The 14,694-nt window shown below is 44.3% G+C and overlaps 1 protein-coding gene across 1 annotated transcript in view; it reads left to right on the top strand.

The window, feature by feature from the left end:
- Positions 1 to 13,038: 13,038 nt before the first annotated feature.
- Positions 13,039 to 14,694, top strand: part of SELENON (selenoprotein N) — a 61,866-nt gene continuing 60,210 nt past the window's right edge. The window contains exon 1 of the mRNA XM_060784443.2: positions 13,039 to 13,415. Within this exon, the coding sequence (XP_060640426.2) occupies positions 13,218 to 13,415 (198 nt within the window). The 5' untranslated portion in view covers positions 13,039 to 13,217. The remainder of the gene's footprint in view (positions 13,416 to 14,694) is intronic.

Genomic DNA, 14,694 nt, shown 5'->3' with positions numbered 1-14,694 from the left:
GATGAAGTACTTTGGCCACATAACGAGAAGACAGGAAAGCTTAGAGAAGACAATTATGCTGGGGAAAATGGAAGGAAAAAGGAAGAGGGGCCAACCAAGGGCAAGAAGGATGGATGGTATTCTTTTAAAAAATAATAATATTTATTATGCTGATGATCGTGCCATTACTGCTCAAGCAGGGAGCTTTGAGATGGTAGAACAGAAGCTTTCCAAAGCTCTAGGTGCTCTTACTGCCTACTACAGGGAAAACCAGCTGATCCCCAACCCATCTAAAACACAGACATGTGCCTTTCATCTCAAGAACAGACAAGCTTCCTGAGCTCTGAAGATCACCTGGGAAGGAATCCCACTGGAGCATTGCAGCACACCCAAATACCTGAGAGTCACTCTGGACCGTGCTCTTACCTACAAGAAGCACTGCCTGAACATCAAGCAAAAAGTGGGTGCTAGAAACAATATCATACAAAAGCTGACTGGCACAACCTGGGGATCACAACCAGATACAGTGAAGACATCTGCCCTTGGGCTGTGCTACTCTGCTGCTGAGTATGCATGCCCCGTGTGGAACACATCTCACCACACTAAAACAGTGGATGTGGCTCTTAATGAGACATGCCGCATTATCACAGGGTATCACACCACTGGAGAAATTACACTGCTTAGCCGGTATTGCACCACCTGACATCTGCCGGGAAGTAGCAGCCAATAGTGAAAGGACCAAGGCAGAGACATCTCCAGCTCATCCCCTGTTTGAGTATCAGCCAGCACGTCAACAACTTAAATCTAGAAATAGTTTTCTAAGATGTACAGAGACACTCGCTGGAACACCTCAGCAAGCGAGAGTCCAAAAGTGGCAGGCTCAAACCCAGAACCCCAACCAATGGCTGATACCAAATGAGAGACTCCCCCCCTGGGCACACAGAGGACTGGGCGACTTGGAAGGCGCTGAACAGACTGCACTCTGGCACCACAAGATGCAGAGCCAACCTTCAGAAATGGGGCTACAAAGTGGAATCCTCGACATGCGAGTGTGGAGAAGAGCAAACCACTGACCACCTGCTGCAATGCAACCTGAGTCCTGCCACATGCACAATGGAGGACCTTCTTGCGGCAACACCAGAGGCACTCCAAGTGGCCAGATACTGGTCAAAGGACATTTAATCAACTATCAAACTCACGAATTTTGTATTTTGTCTGTTTGTTTGCTTTGTTCTGTTAGAAATGTAATATAATCGACTGGTTGCCCTGACACAATAAATAAATAAATAAATTTGTGATTTTCATTCAAAAACAATAAAAAGCAAAAATTTCCATGTACAAGATCAATAAGCTCAAAAGAAAGAAAGAAAGAAGTAAAAAGGAGGAAAAAAAACCTCAATAGGATAGCCTAGAGAAAGAACTGTGTATAGAAAATGTGAATGACAAATAAAGAGAGGCGATAGAAGGAAAGAAGGGAAAGAGAAAAAAAAGGGAAAATTAATAATAAAAAGTAGAGATATAAATTTTGACTTCCTGGTATCTTCTAGGGGTCTTCTTATATTTTCTTTTCTTCTCTCACTCTTCCTCCTCTCCTTCTCCTTTTCTACATCTTTCCCTTCATTTTTGCCATCTCTCTCTTTGTTCTCTCCAATTTTTAGATCAAAATCATCTTTCATCTTTTTTTGTTTCAAGTATTCAGTAACTTCTTTCCAATCGGTTTCTTCCATTCTCATTTCTTTATTCTTTGCCATGAGGAAAGTAAGTCTATCCATATTTCCGATCTCTAGTATTTTCATCAGCCATTCATCTTCATCTGGTATTTCTTCTTGTTTCCATCTTCTCGCGAAGCAAATTCTCAAGAACAGTAATTTATCTACATTTCTTTCTAATTTCCTTTCATAAATGCCTAATAAAAATAATTCTGGTTTCCAGGGGATTTGTATTTCTAGCATGTTTTGGATTTCCTTTTGTACTCTTTCCCAATATCCTATTGCCCTATCACATGTCCACTACATGTGAAAATGTGATCCTTCTTTTACTTTGCATTTCCAACTATTTGTGCTCGTGTTGTTGTAAGTTTTTCCTAATTTTTTTCAGGGTCATATACCTTCTATATGATGTTTTCACCCAATTCTCTTTCAGATCTATTGCATATGTGTACTTCATCTTTTTCATCCAAATTTCCTCCCATTCTTCTTTTCTGATATTTCTGTTGCAACCCAGAGCAGGAAACGAGACCATAAGATAACAATCCACCACACTTGACTGTGGGAAAAAACAATCCCTTTTTATTGATGAAAAATGGTTACAAAATAGAGGAAAATGCAAAGTCAAAAAGCCACAGTAAAATTCAGCAGTCAGGAATATCCATGAATTAGATCAAAATCCAAAAGCAACACTGTAAAAACCTGGAACCTGTTAGCAATCCACTAACCGTACTTGGAGCACTAGAAGCCTCTTGGGATGTAGGCCACGGAAAACAGGGAAATCTGCCAAGGTAATGCCTCAGTCTAAACGATGCCTGATCTAACGAGACAACCCGGCGAGAGGCACTTAAAACTGAAGAAACTGTTTCGTGACACGCCTCCAGGCTTTGAAGCCTGTGTTTCCTTTTCCCTTAATCTGCTTGACCTTCGCAGACTCTGCGATTCACTCCTGTTTTTCCAAATCTGTCCTTTTCTATCCTCATTAAGGAAGCCAGGTGTTAGCTCCTCTGGAGAGCTATCACCGCTTGGCTCTGCAACATTCTCATCAGAATGTGTAGTTTCACTTTCCAAGCCACTGACCTCAGAATGAACATTTTCATTACCATCAGGAAGAAATACATTTTCAGTAGCATCAGGAAATACAATCAGAGAATCAGGTTCAGGTTCAGCAATCAGAGAATCAGGTTCAGGTTCACACGCAGGCTGAACCCCAACAATTTCTTCCTATATTTTCATTCCATCTTTTCATATAATTCCTCTCCTGCTTTGATTCCATTGACCATTCTAATGATTTTTTATGTATTTTTGTTATCAATTTTCTTTCTGATGGTATCCTTGAAGTGACTGGCTTGACCTTGAAGGAGCTTGGGGTGGTGACAGCTGACAGGGAGCTCTGGCATGGGCTGGTCCAGGAGGTCACAAAGAGTCGGAAGCAACTGAACAAATATAATCTGTAGAAAATAAAGAGAACTGTCCCTCCCTTCTTATCCCGCACTAATATAAACAGTTCAGAAATTCTACAAACACAAAGAAGAAAAAGAGAGAGAAAAGAAAGACAAAAAATAAAAAGGATATTTATTTTGGAAGTCGCTAGGTAGGCTTGTATTTGCAAAACTTTTAAAATATAATCAGAGACCAAATTGGTTTTACCTTCTATGTAAATTTCCCCCCAGGAAAACAGATACCTCTCTGAACAAATAATGCCAAGAAAACCTCATGTTGCATTCACCGCATGTCAGAAATGATTTGAAGGCACACACAACACCAACAAATATCTCAGCCAGTAGAGCAGCAACTTGCAAGACGTAGCTCATTGCTTGCTGCTGTCTACATTTATCTAGTTAAAATCCTTCACCCCCTTCCAGTCTTACCCTCTACTCTGTTCTACATCCACTGTGGATTAGATTGGAAGGAAATAAGCTAAATAATGCTATATTTTCATCTCCCCAATTCCCTATTAATTCCCTAATTTCATTATGAACTGAGAACAGCCCCTTTACCTTAATGACATTAACAACAGCTGTCCCTATGACTCGGGATTGAGTTTGGGACCTTCAGGGCCTAGGACAATTCTGAATTGGCAGCCCTAAGATGGGTGCTGCAATTCAACAACATCTGAAGGGCCACTATGTTTAGAGGAAACGTGAAACATATGTTTATAATTTGTATGCTGCTTTCTCTATCATAAGACTTGGAAGAAAGCAAACAGAATATATCTATACTAGCGGTCCCCTGCCACGCATTGCTGTGGCCCAGTCTGGTGATCTGCGAAATAAAGTAATGAGAAAGTGTTGGTTTCTAATATATGTCATGTCTTTATGCTTGTGGGTAAACAGAATTTCTTGCTGTTTCTTTGCCAGTGTTGATGTTGAGATTGTCTGGTTTGCCTACTGTGGAACATGTGACATATCATTGTCCTTCTTTAGGGGTCCCTTTCAAATCTTTGATACTGTCTCTGTCGTATACATATGTGTGTGTGTGTGTGAATGGCTGGATGGCCCTTTGTCAGGAGGGCTTTGATTATGTTTTCTTGCCCTGGTGAAGGGAGTTAGACTGGATGACCTTAAGGCAGCATTTCTCAACCTGGGAAGTCAAGACCCTGGGGGGGGGGGTGTCAGAAGGGTCACCAAAGACCACCAGAAAACACAGTATTTTCTGTTGGTCAAGGGGGTTCTGTGTGGGATGTTTGGCCCAATTCCATCGTTGGTGGGGTTCAGAATGCTCTTTGATTGTAGGTGAACTATAAATCCCAGTAACTACAACTTCCAAATGTCAAGGTCTATTTTCCCCCAAACCCCACCAGTGTTCACATCTGGGCATATTGAATATTCCTGTCAAGTTTGGTCCAGATCCATCATTGTTTGAATCCACAGTGTTCTCTGGATGTAGGTGAACTACAATTCCAAAACAAATGCTACTTTTTTTTTTGTCGTGTCAGGAGCGACTTGAGAAACTGCAAGTCACTTCTGGTGTGAGAGAATTGACCGTCTGCAAGGACGTTGCCCAGGGGACGCCTGGATGATTTTGATGTTTTAATCATCCTTGTGGGAGGCTTCTCTCATGTCCTCGCATGAGGAGCTGGAGCTGATATAGGGAGCTCATCCGCCTCTCCCCGGATTCGAACCTGCGACCTGTTGGTCTTCAGTCCTGCTGGCACAGGGGTTTAACCCACTGCGCCACTGGGGGCAAAAAAAAAAGAGAGAGAAGAATGCTACTTGATTGTAGGTGAACTATAAATCCCAGTAACTACAACTCCCAAATGTCAAGGTCTATTTCCCCCAAACTCCATCTGTGTTTATGTTTGGGCATATTGATTATTCGTGTCAAGTTTGGTCCAGATCCCTCATTATTTGAGTCGATAGTGCTCTCTGGATGTAAGTAAACTACAACTCCAAAACTCAAGTTCAATGCCCACCAAACCCTTCTAGTTGTTGCCATAATCTTGGTTTTTTTGATGTTTAGCTGCAACCCGGCTTTTGCCCTTTCTTCTTTCACCTTGATTAGAAGACTCCTCAGCTCCTCCTCACTTTCGGCCATCAGAGTGGTGTCATCTGCATATCTGAGGTTGTTAATGTTTCTTCCAGCAATTTTCACCCCAGCTTTGCATTCATCCAGCCCCGCACATCGCATGATGTGTTCTGCATACAAGTTAAAAAGGTTGGGTGAGAGTATGCAGCCTTGCCGTACGCCTTTCCCAATCTTGAACCAGTCTGTTGTTCCGTGGTCAGTTCTGACTGTTGCTACTTGGTCCTTGTACAGATTCCTCAGGAGAGAGACAAGGTGGCTTGGGATGCCCATCCCACCAAGAACTTGCCACAATTTATTATGATCCACACAGTCAAAGGCTTTAGAGTAGTCAATGAAGCAGAAGTAGATGTTTTTCTGAAACTCCCTGCTTTTCTCCATTAACCAGCGGATATTGGCAATTTGGTCTGCCTTTTCTAAACCCAGCCTGAACATCTGGTAACTCTCGCTCCATGTATTGCTGGAGTCTTCCTTGAAGGATCTTGAGCATTACCTTACTGGCATATACACATGTATACTTTTATATACACATGTATATGAATAAACACACGTCTGTCCATCCACACACTGACGAATATACACATAACACGCAAGAGTGTTGTTTCCTAACAAGTATGACTACATCATTTTTAAGCTTTCTCAAATGCCCATCTTTTCTTTTCTTTTTATCCAGGTTATGGAAGATCATGGTGCCTAAATACAGGATGGGCATTCCTTATCTGAAATGCTTGGGAAAATGTTTTGGATTTTTGGAATACCTGTGTTTGCATATATGCACATAAGAAGACATCTTGGAGACGGGACTCAAGTCTAAACACAAAATCTTTTTATGTTTCATATGCACTTTATACACAAAGCCTGGAGATAATTTACACATGCTATTTTCAATACTTTTGTGCATGAAACAAAAATTGCATATATTGAACCATCGGAAAGCAGAGGTGAAGTAGTTGGTAATACTAACAATATACCTCTGATTAATAGCTACCATCCGTATCCATGCCCTGCTCACCCCACCAGCTCAATAGACATCTTGAGTCATTATCCATCTTTTTGTCTGATATAACAGGTTGTGGTTTTTTTATTATTTAATTTTAGTTGTTAAGTCATAATTTGTTTTTATTTGTTGGATGTCAAATAGCATTACTGATATCGAGCTAGAATTTGGAGGCTCCTGCCCAGGAGAGAGGAGCCCTTAGACCCACCAAAGAGAGTCCGAAACCCTTGGCAAGCGAAAGAGGAGAAAGGCCCAGAATTTTCCCTGATTTTTCCCAAATAAATCTCACCAAGGTTGAAGAAAAGCCATCGAGGTTTATTTAGCGATCCAGCTGAAAAGGATGCAGAGCTGCGATCATTCGCCAGTGGAGCATAAAGTAATACATTTGATACAGCCATATTTATAGTAAATTCAAAGTTGCAGAGTTCAAAATTCCCGCCCCGGCCTCCCTGCTGCCCTCCACTGTGATTGGACAATGGGCAAACAGCTGGGAGGCGGCCCTCCCGCCCCCGGCACCAATGGACCAATCAGGAAGCTCCAGCGGTCCGCAGGGTCCAATGGGGAGGCTCCTGCCATTTAGCGGCGATAGTAAATCAGGAAAGAGGGAGGCGGGATGATAGAACACAAAGGAATCTTGTGAATGAATTCTAGGAAAAATGCCATGTGGCCTGCGAGACAAAGAGGGAGTCTCAAGCAAGCCTGATCTATTGTGTTTTGATTGGAATGAATCAACATGTGTAAAGGCAAGTCCGGATTTTACTAGCTAGCAAATATGAAGACAATGAGGGCGAAACTGGGGTGAATGGGGTGAATGTTCCTTAGTGGGAAGTTAGTTAAATCAACCAGTGCGAAGGTGGGTGCTTTTTGAGGGTCCCCTGACCTCCAGGTAGAAAAATGATTAGGGGTCTGCCAGGGGTCAAACAGCATTGTTGGGCAATCCTCCGAGAACAAAGCTGCCTGCCAGTTTATTTTTCATGCAAAGGAAATTGTGGATTGGGGTCTTTGGAATGTCTGGAGCTCTGCCGTTTCTGGAGGGGGGCGGATTTCTTCATAAGGAAAGGGAAGGAAAAAAGGTCAAGGGAAGGCCACTAGTACAAAGGAAAATATGAAAATATATACATTTGATGTAGCAGGAACCATGTGTCTATAATTCACAACAGGAAAAGTCCATATAAAAGTATGTTTTTGAAAGGGAAACCAAAGGGTTCATGGGGAATGATTAAAAGCATGAAATTCATGAGAAAAGGTCCACAAGATTTCACTGAGCCAGTCAGGGAAGTCCTGCAGTGTTGAGGTTGAGACTTGTCCTTGGCCCTTTGCAGAACTATAAGTTATTATCTCTTATTGGGGGGGGGGGGGGGGGGCATGCTCGGCTTCATTACTATGGGTGTATTGTTGTGTTTGGGCATTGAATGTTTGCCTTTTATGTTTGGAATCTGCCAAGTATCTTCGGGAGATAGGGCGGAATATAAAAATATTATTATTATTATTATTATTATTATTATTAATGTGCCACTAACCTGGGGTTTGGGAACAATGAGGGGTTTGGGAGTGTTTCAGTTTTCAGATTTCTGGATAGGGGAGGCTCACCATGTACCCAAAAGGCATTACATCCCAACAGATCTCAGAAGAAAAGCAGGGTCAGCTCTAGTTTGTACTTGAATGAGAAACAAATAATGAACTCCAGGTGCTGCAGACTATATTTTATAGGAAGTAATTGGCAAAACCACCTCTGAATATTCCTTGACTAAGCATTGTATGAAATTAATGGGGCTGCCATAAATTGACAGACAACTTAAAGGTGCACACACACAAACACATGGAAAAAAATCATATTTAACAGCAAAAAACAAAAAGGATCATATATTCTAAATACTATTTTTAATAGGAAAAACTATAGCTTTTGTCAACCAGACTCCTCTTGATATGGTTTCCGGCTGAATAAGACAACCTGAAAATAAAATAATTAAGCAAACGTAGGAAATAAACTTTTGAGCATTCACTTGTCATGCTTCCAACTGTCACCTACAAATAATAATAATAATAATAATAATAATAATAATAATAGGTGTTATGAGTTCCCCAAGCAGCAGGGAAATGGCAGCAAATCTCTATCAGCTTTTTTAGAATTTTTATGGGCTGCACTAGACTGTGTCCAATGCTACAAGAACTTGGGAGACAGTGATTTATGGAGGAAGATTAAAAGAACTTAATATGTCTCGCTTGGCCAAATGGCTAGCTAAGGAGGAATGTGACATTCTTGAGGAAGGACTCTGAGGAGTGTGCCAGCCAAGGATGAGGAGGGATTGTATGGAAGGGTGACATAAAGGGAGTGTCACAACATGGAGTAATAGCAGAAAATTAAATCAAAGGGAGGCTGGAAAATTAAATCAAAGGCAAGTCTTTTGGCTCAGCCTCAAAGAATACAACTTTCAAGAGTCCCTATTAAAGATTACACAGGTATGGTAATGCCCAAGTATATTAAGCCCTCCACTTTAACAGCTTGGTGTGTAAGACCTGCCCCCCTTGCATTGGGAAACTACTTAATTTTTTAAAAAACATTGGTTTTTTACCTGAGAGGACACCTCCCTCTCTAGGAATCTCTAGGTCGGCTGGAGTATAGCATTGCACAGGATGACCAATAAATGCCTATGGAAGTGTTCTAAGTATCTCTAAGACAGTGTTTCTCAACCTGGGGGTCAGAAACCCTGGGGGAGTTGTGAGGGGGTGTTAGAGGGGTCACCAAAGACCATCGGAAAACACAGTATGGGAAGTTTGACTCAATTCTATCGTCGGTGGGAACCAGAATATTCTTTGATTGTAGGTGTACTATAAATACCACCAACTACCACTCCCAAATGTCAAGGTCTATTTTCCCCAAACTCTGATAACTCTGGGGATCGCTGTGAACCATTTGCTCGATTCTTCGCAGATAAAGTTGCGCTGATTCGATCTGATTTCGACACCATATTAACAGCGGTCTCTGAGGATGTAACAAGAACATCTGCTTGTCCGGTTTTGTTGGATTCCTTTCAATTGGTTCAGCTTGAGGATGTGGACAGGATCCTTGGGGAAGTGAGATCCACCACATGCATCCTAGACCCTTGCCCATCCTGGCTGATAAAAGAAGCCAGAGGGGGTTTGGCAGAGTGGGTGAAGGTGGTGGTGAATGCCTCCTTAAAGGAAGGAAAGTTTCCAGTGAGCTTAAAACAAGCTATTATAAAACCGCTGTTGAAAAAACCATCACTGGACCCCACTCAATTCGACAACTATCGGCCAGTTTCCAATCTCCCCTATTTGGGCAAAGTCATGGAACGTGTGGTGGCAACACAACTCCAGGGATTTCTGGTAGACACTGATTATCTAGATCCGGCACAGTCTGGCTTTAGACTGGGACATGGAACTGAGACAGCCTTGGTCGCCTTGGTAGATGATCTTCGCTGGGAGCTCGACAGGGGGAGTGTGTCCCTGTTAGTTCTGCTGGACCTCTCAGCGGCCTTCGATCACGGTATCCTTCTGGGACGCCTCATAGACATGGGGCTCGGGGGCACTGCCTTGCAATGGCTCCAATCCTTTCTTGAGGGACGGTCCCAGAAGGTGTTATTGGGTGACACCTGTTTGGCCCCACAACCGTTGTTGTGTGGAGTCCCACAGGGTTCAATCTTGTCCCCGATGTTATTTAACATCTACATGAAGCCGCTGGGGGAGATCATTCGGAGTTTCGGAATAAGATGTTATCTCTATGCAGATGATGTCCAAATCTGTCACTCCTTCTCACCTGTCACCAAGGAGGCTGTCCAAACCTTGAACAGGTGTCTGGCTGCTATGTCAGACTGGATGAGAGCTAACAAATTGAAATTGAATCCAGACAAGACAGAGGTCCTACTGGTCAGTCGTAAGGCCGAACAGGGCATAGGGTTACAGCCTATGTTAGACGGGTTTACACTCCCCCTGAAGACGCAGGTTTGCAGCTTGGGAGTCATCCTGGACTCATCGCTGAGCCTGGAACCCCAGGTCTCGGCGGTGGCTGGGAGAGCTTTTGCACAATTAAAACTTGTGCGCCAGCTGCGCCCGTACCTTGGGAAGTCGGATCTGGCCATGGTGGTCCACGCTCTTGTTACATCCCGAATAGATTACTGCAATGCGCTCTACGTGGGGTTGCCTTTGAAGACTGTTCGGAAACTTCAATTAGTCCAACAGGCGGCGGCTAGATTACTCACCGGAGTGTCATACAGGGAGCATACCACCCCCCTGCTATGTCAGCTCCACTGGCTGCCGATCCAGTTCTGAGCACAATTCAAAGTGCTGGTTTTGACCTACAAAACCCTTTACGGCTCTGGTCCGGCGTATCTGTCCGAACGCATCTCCCTCTACGTCGCACCTCGGAATTTGAGATCATCTGGGGAGGCCCTGCTCTCGATCTCACCTCTATCACAAGTGAGGCTGGTGGGGACGAGGAGCAGGGCCTTCTCAGTGGTGGCCCCTCACCTGTGGAACTCAGTCCCTGGGGAAATTAGATCATCAACATCCCTCCTCTCCTTTAGAAGGAAATTAAAAATGTGGTTATGGGACCAGGTTTTCAGACAATCTGACAGTTAAGGAAAATGGACGACTAGAATTGACAGGACTGACAATGTGGAATTGAAACTATGGACTATGAGACGGCGAACGCTGAGTGTTAAACTGGTTTATTGACGTGTTGTAGAACTGAGAACCGACTGTTTAATTGTTTTTAATTGTTTGATTGCTGCTATATTGTTTTATATTGTTTTATTTTATTGTTGTATTGTGGTATTGATGCTGGCATCGAATTGTGCCTTTGTACGGCCGCTCTGAGTCCCCCTCGGGGTGAGATGGGCAGCGTAAATAAATAAATAAATACATTTTGCACATGCGTTGTAATGTATTGTTTTGTTTTTTGGCCTTTTTGGTCTCTTTTGCTCATCTGGGGAGGCCCTGGTCTCGGTCCCGCCTGCATCACAGGCGCGCTTGGCGGGGATGAGAGACAGGGCCTTCTCAGTGGTGGCCCCTCGGCTGTGGAACGCCCTGCCTGCAGATATCAGATCGGCCCCCTCCCTGCTGGCGTTTCAGAGGAAAGTGAAGACCTGGCTGTTCGAACAAGAATTTGATTAAACAGTGTAATTGAACATAGGAATATGGAATAATGGATGATGAGACTGGATTCTGATTTTACTGTTGAGGCGCTAATGATTGTTATACTGATGTTTAATGATTTATGTGATAATTGTTTTTAATTGCCCTATACTTGTTTTATGATATTTTGTACTGATGTTGTTCACCGCTTTGAGTCGCCTGAGGGCTGAGAAAAGCGGTATAGAAATAAAGTAAATAAATAAATTCTGTCATTGGTGGGGTTCAGAATGCTCTGATTGTAGGTGAACTATAAATCCCAGTGACTACAACTCACAAATGTCAAGGTCTATTTCCCCCAAACTCCATCTGTGTTCATATTTCAGCGTATTGAGTGTGGTCCAGATCCATCATTGTTTGAGTCCACAGTGCTCTCTGGATGTAGGTGAACTACAACTCCTAAACTCAAGGTCAATGCCCACCAAACACTGCTATTTTCTGTTGACCATGGGAGTCTTGTGTGCCAAGTTTGGTTCAATTCCATCATTGGTGGAGTTCAGAATGCTCTTTGATTGTGTTGTTGTTCATTCGTTCAGTCGCCTCCGACTCTTCGTGACCTCATGGACCAGCCCACGCCAGAGCTCCCTGTCGGCCGTCACCACCCCCAGCTCCTTCAAGGTCAGTCCAGTCACTTCAAGGATGCCATCCATCCATCTTGCCCTTGGTCGGCCCCTCTTCCTTTTGCCTTCCACTTTCCCCAGCATAATTGTCTTCTCTAGGCTTTGCTGTCTCCTCATGATGTGGCCAAAGTACAGGGTTAGTCAAAATGCATAGGCCAATAAGCCATTCAATTGAATGGCTTATTGGCCTATGCATTTTGACTAACCCTGTACTTCAACTTTGTCTCTAGTATCCTTCTCTCCAATGAGCAGTCGGGCTTTATTTCCTGGAGGATGGACTGGTTGGATCTTCTCGCAGTCCAAGGCACTCTCAGCACTTTCCTCCAACACCACAGCTCAAAAGCATCGATCTTCCTTCGCTCAGCCTTCCCTAAGGTCCAGCTCTCACATCCGTAGGTTACTACAGGGAATACCATGGCTTTGACTAGGCGGATCTTTGTTGCCAGTCTGATGTCTCTACTCTTCACTATTTTATCGAGACTGGACATTGCTCTCCTCCCAAGAAGGAAGCGTCTTCTGATTTCCTGGCCACAGTCTGCGTCTGCAGTAATCTTTGCGCCTAGAAATACAAAGTCTGTCACGGCCTCCACATTTTCTCCCTCTATTTCCCAGTTGTCAATCATTCTTGTTGCCATAATCTTGGTTTTTTTGATGTTTAGCTGCAACCCGGCTTTTGCGCTTTCTTCTTTCACCTTGATTAGAAGGCTCCTCAGCTCCTCCTCGCTTTCGGCCATCAGAGTGGTGTCATCTGCATATCTGAGGTTGTTAATGTTTCTTCCAGCAATTTTCACCCCAGCCTTGCATTCATCAAGCCCCGCACATCGCATGATGTGTTCTTTGATTGTAGGTGAACTATAAATCCCAGCAACTACAACTCCCAAGTGACAAAATCATAATTTTTTGAGTGATGGTCACTCCTTGTGTTCTGAGAGGTTTTGTTGCCAAATTTGGTGTGATTTCGTTCATTGGTTCTTTTGTTTTTAAGGTACTCATTATGCACAGAGCATTTATATATATATAGAAGAAGATAAGAAGATTGGCTTCTGAGGCGAGAGATAACCTGAGCTGAAGGCGAGGCTCCAGAATGAAGCGTGGAGGCGAAGGCCCGATATCGACGGGCAAAAGGCGAGAGTCCGCGGAGGAGGAGGAGGAGGCGGGGGCCTGGCTGCTGCTGCTGCCTCTCTGGCTCCTCCTCAGCCGGGCGAGGCGAGGACGCGAGGGCGGGCCTCAGCGTGGGCCATGGCCGGCAAGAAACGGGCCTCTCCGTCCGCGTCCGTGTCCGAGGCGCCTGACGGCGGCACCGAACCTCCCCGAGGGCCTGGCCGCCCCCCGCCGTCACCTCCCGCTCGCTTCCTACGGCTAGGCTGGGCCGTGGCCTTCCTCCTCGCCGCCCTAGCCGCCAAGGCCTACCGAGACTGGGAGGCGGCCCGCCGACAGGTACCCACTAAGGCGAGGGAGGGACAGGGAGGCCCGTCGCCATGGCAACCACCCGAGGCCTACACCTTGGAGGGAGATAGGGAGGCCTGCCTGGCAGTGAGGCCTGTCGAAAGAAACACTTGGCCCTCCCTCCAGGGGTTTTGGACTTCAACTCCCACAATTCCCAACAGCCTTAGGCCCATTCATTTCCCCCTCAGCCGCTTAAGGGCCTGAGGCTGTTCGGAATTGTGGGAGTTGAAGTCCAAAAAGGCCAAGTTGCGAACAACATAAGTTCTGGGTTGTTGTAGGTTTTTTCGGGCTATATGGCCATGTTCTAGAGGCATTCTCTCCTGACATTAAGCCTGCATCTATGGCAAGCATCCTCAGAGGTAGTGAGGTCTGTTGGAACTAGGAAAAGGGGTTTATCGACGGGCAAAAGGCGAGAGTCCGCGGAGTGGGACAAAGGACTCTTGTCTGTTGGAGTTAGGTGTGAATGTTTCAATTGAGCACCTTGATTAGGATTTGATGGCCTGGCAGTGCCTGGGGCAATCTTTTCTTGAGAGGTGATTAGATGTGCCTGATTGCTTCCCCTTTGAAATCCACAAGCATGTGGACAATTTCAACAGAAGGGAGGAAACCATGAAAATGAACAAAATCTGGCTACTAGTATTAAAAAAACTCTAAAATTACATGTTCTAGAGCAGTGGTTCTCAACCTTCCTAATGCTGCGACCCCTGAATACAGTCCCTCATGTTGTGGTGACCCCCAACCATAACATTGTTTTCGTTGCTACTTCATAACAGTCATTTTCCTACTGTTATAAATCATAATATAAATATCAGATTTGCAAGATGTATTTTCATTCACTGGACCAAACTGGGCACAAATACCCAATGCAACCACATGTAAATGCTAGTAGGGTTGGGGGAGGATTGGTTTTGTAATTTGGGAGTTGTAGTTGCTGGGATGTATAGTTCACCTATAATCAAAGAGCATTCTGAACTCCACCAGCGATGGATTTGAACCTAATTTGCCACACAGAACTTCCATGACCAACGGAAAACACTGGAAGGGTTTGGTGGGTATTGACCTTGAGTTTGGGAGTTGTACTTCACCTATATCCAGAGAGCACTGTGGACTCACGCAATGGTGGATCTGGACCAAACTTGGCACAAATACTCAATATGCACAAATGTGAACACTAGTGGAGCCTGGGGAAAATAGACCTTGACTTTTGGGAGTTGTAGTTGCTGGGATTTATAGTTCATTACAATCAAAGAACATTCTGAACTCCACCAAT

The sequence above is a fragment of the Anolis sagrei genome, chromosome X (genome assembly GCF_037176765.1).
Source record: "Anolis sagrei isolate rAnoSag1 chromosome X, rAnoSag1.mat, whole genome shotgun sequence".
In the NCBI taxonomy this organism is placed as follows: Eukaryota; Metazoa; Chordata; class Lepidosauria; order Squamata; family Dactyloidae; genus Anolis; species Anolis sagrei.
This window is presented reverse-complemented; position numbering and strand designations above follow the sequence as displayed.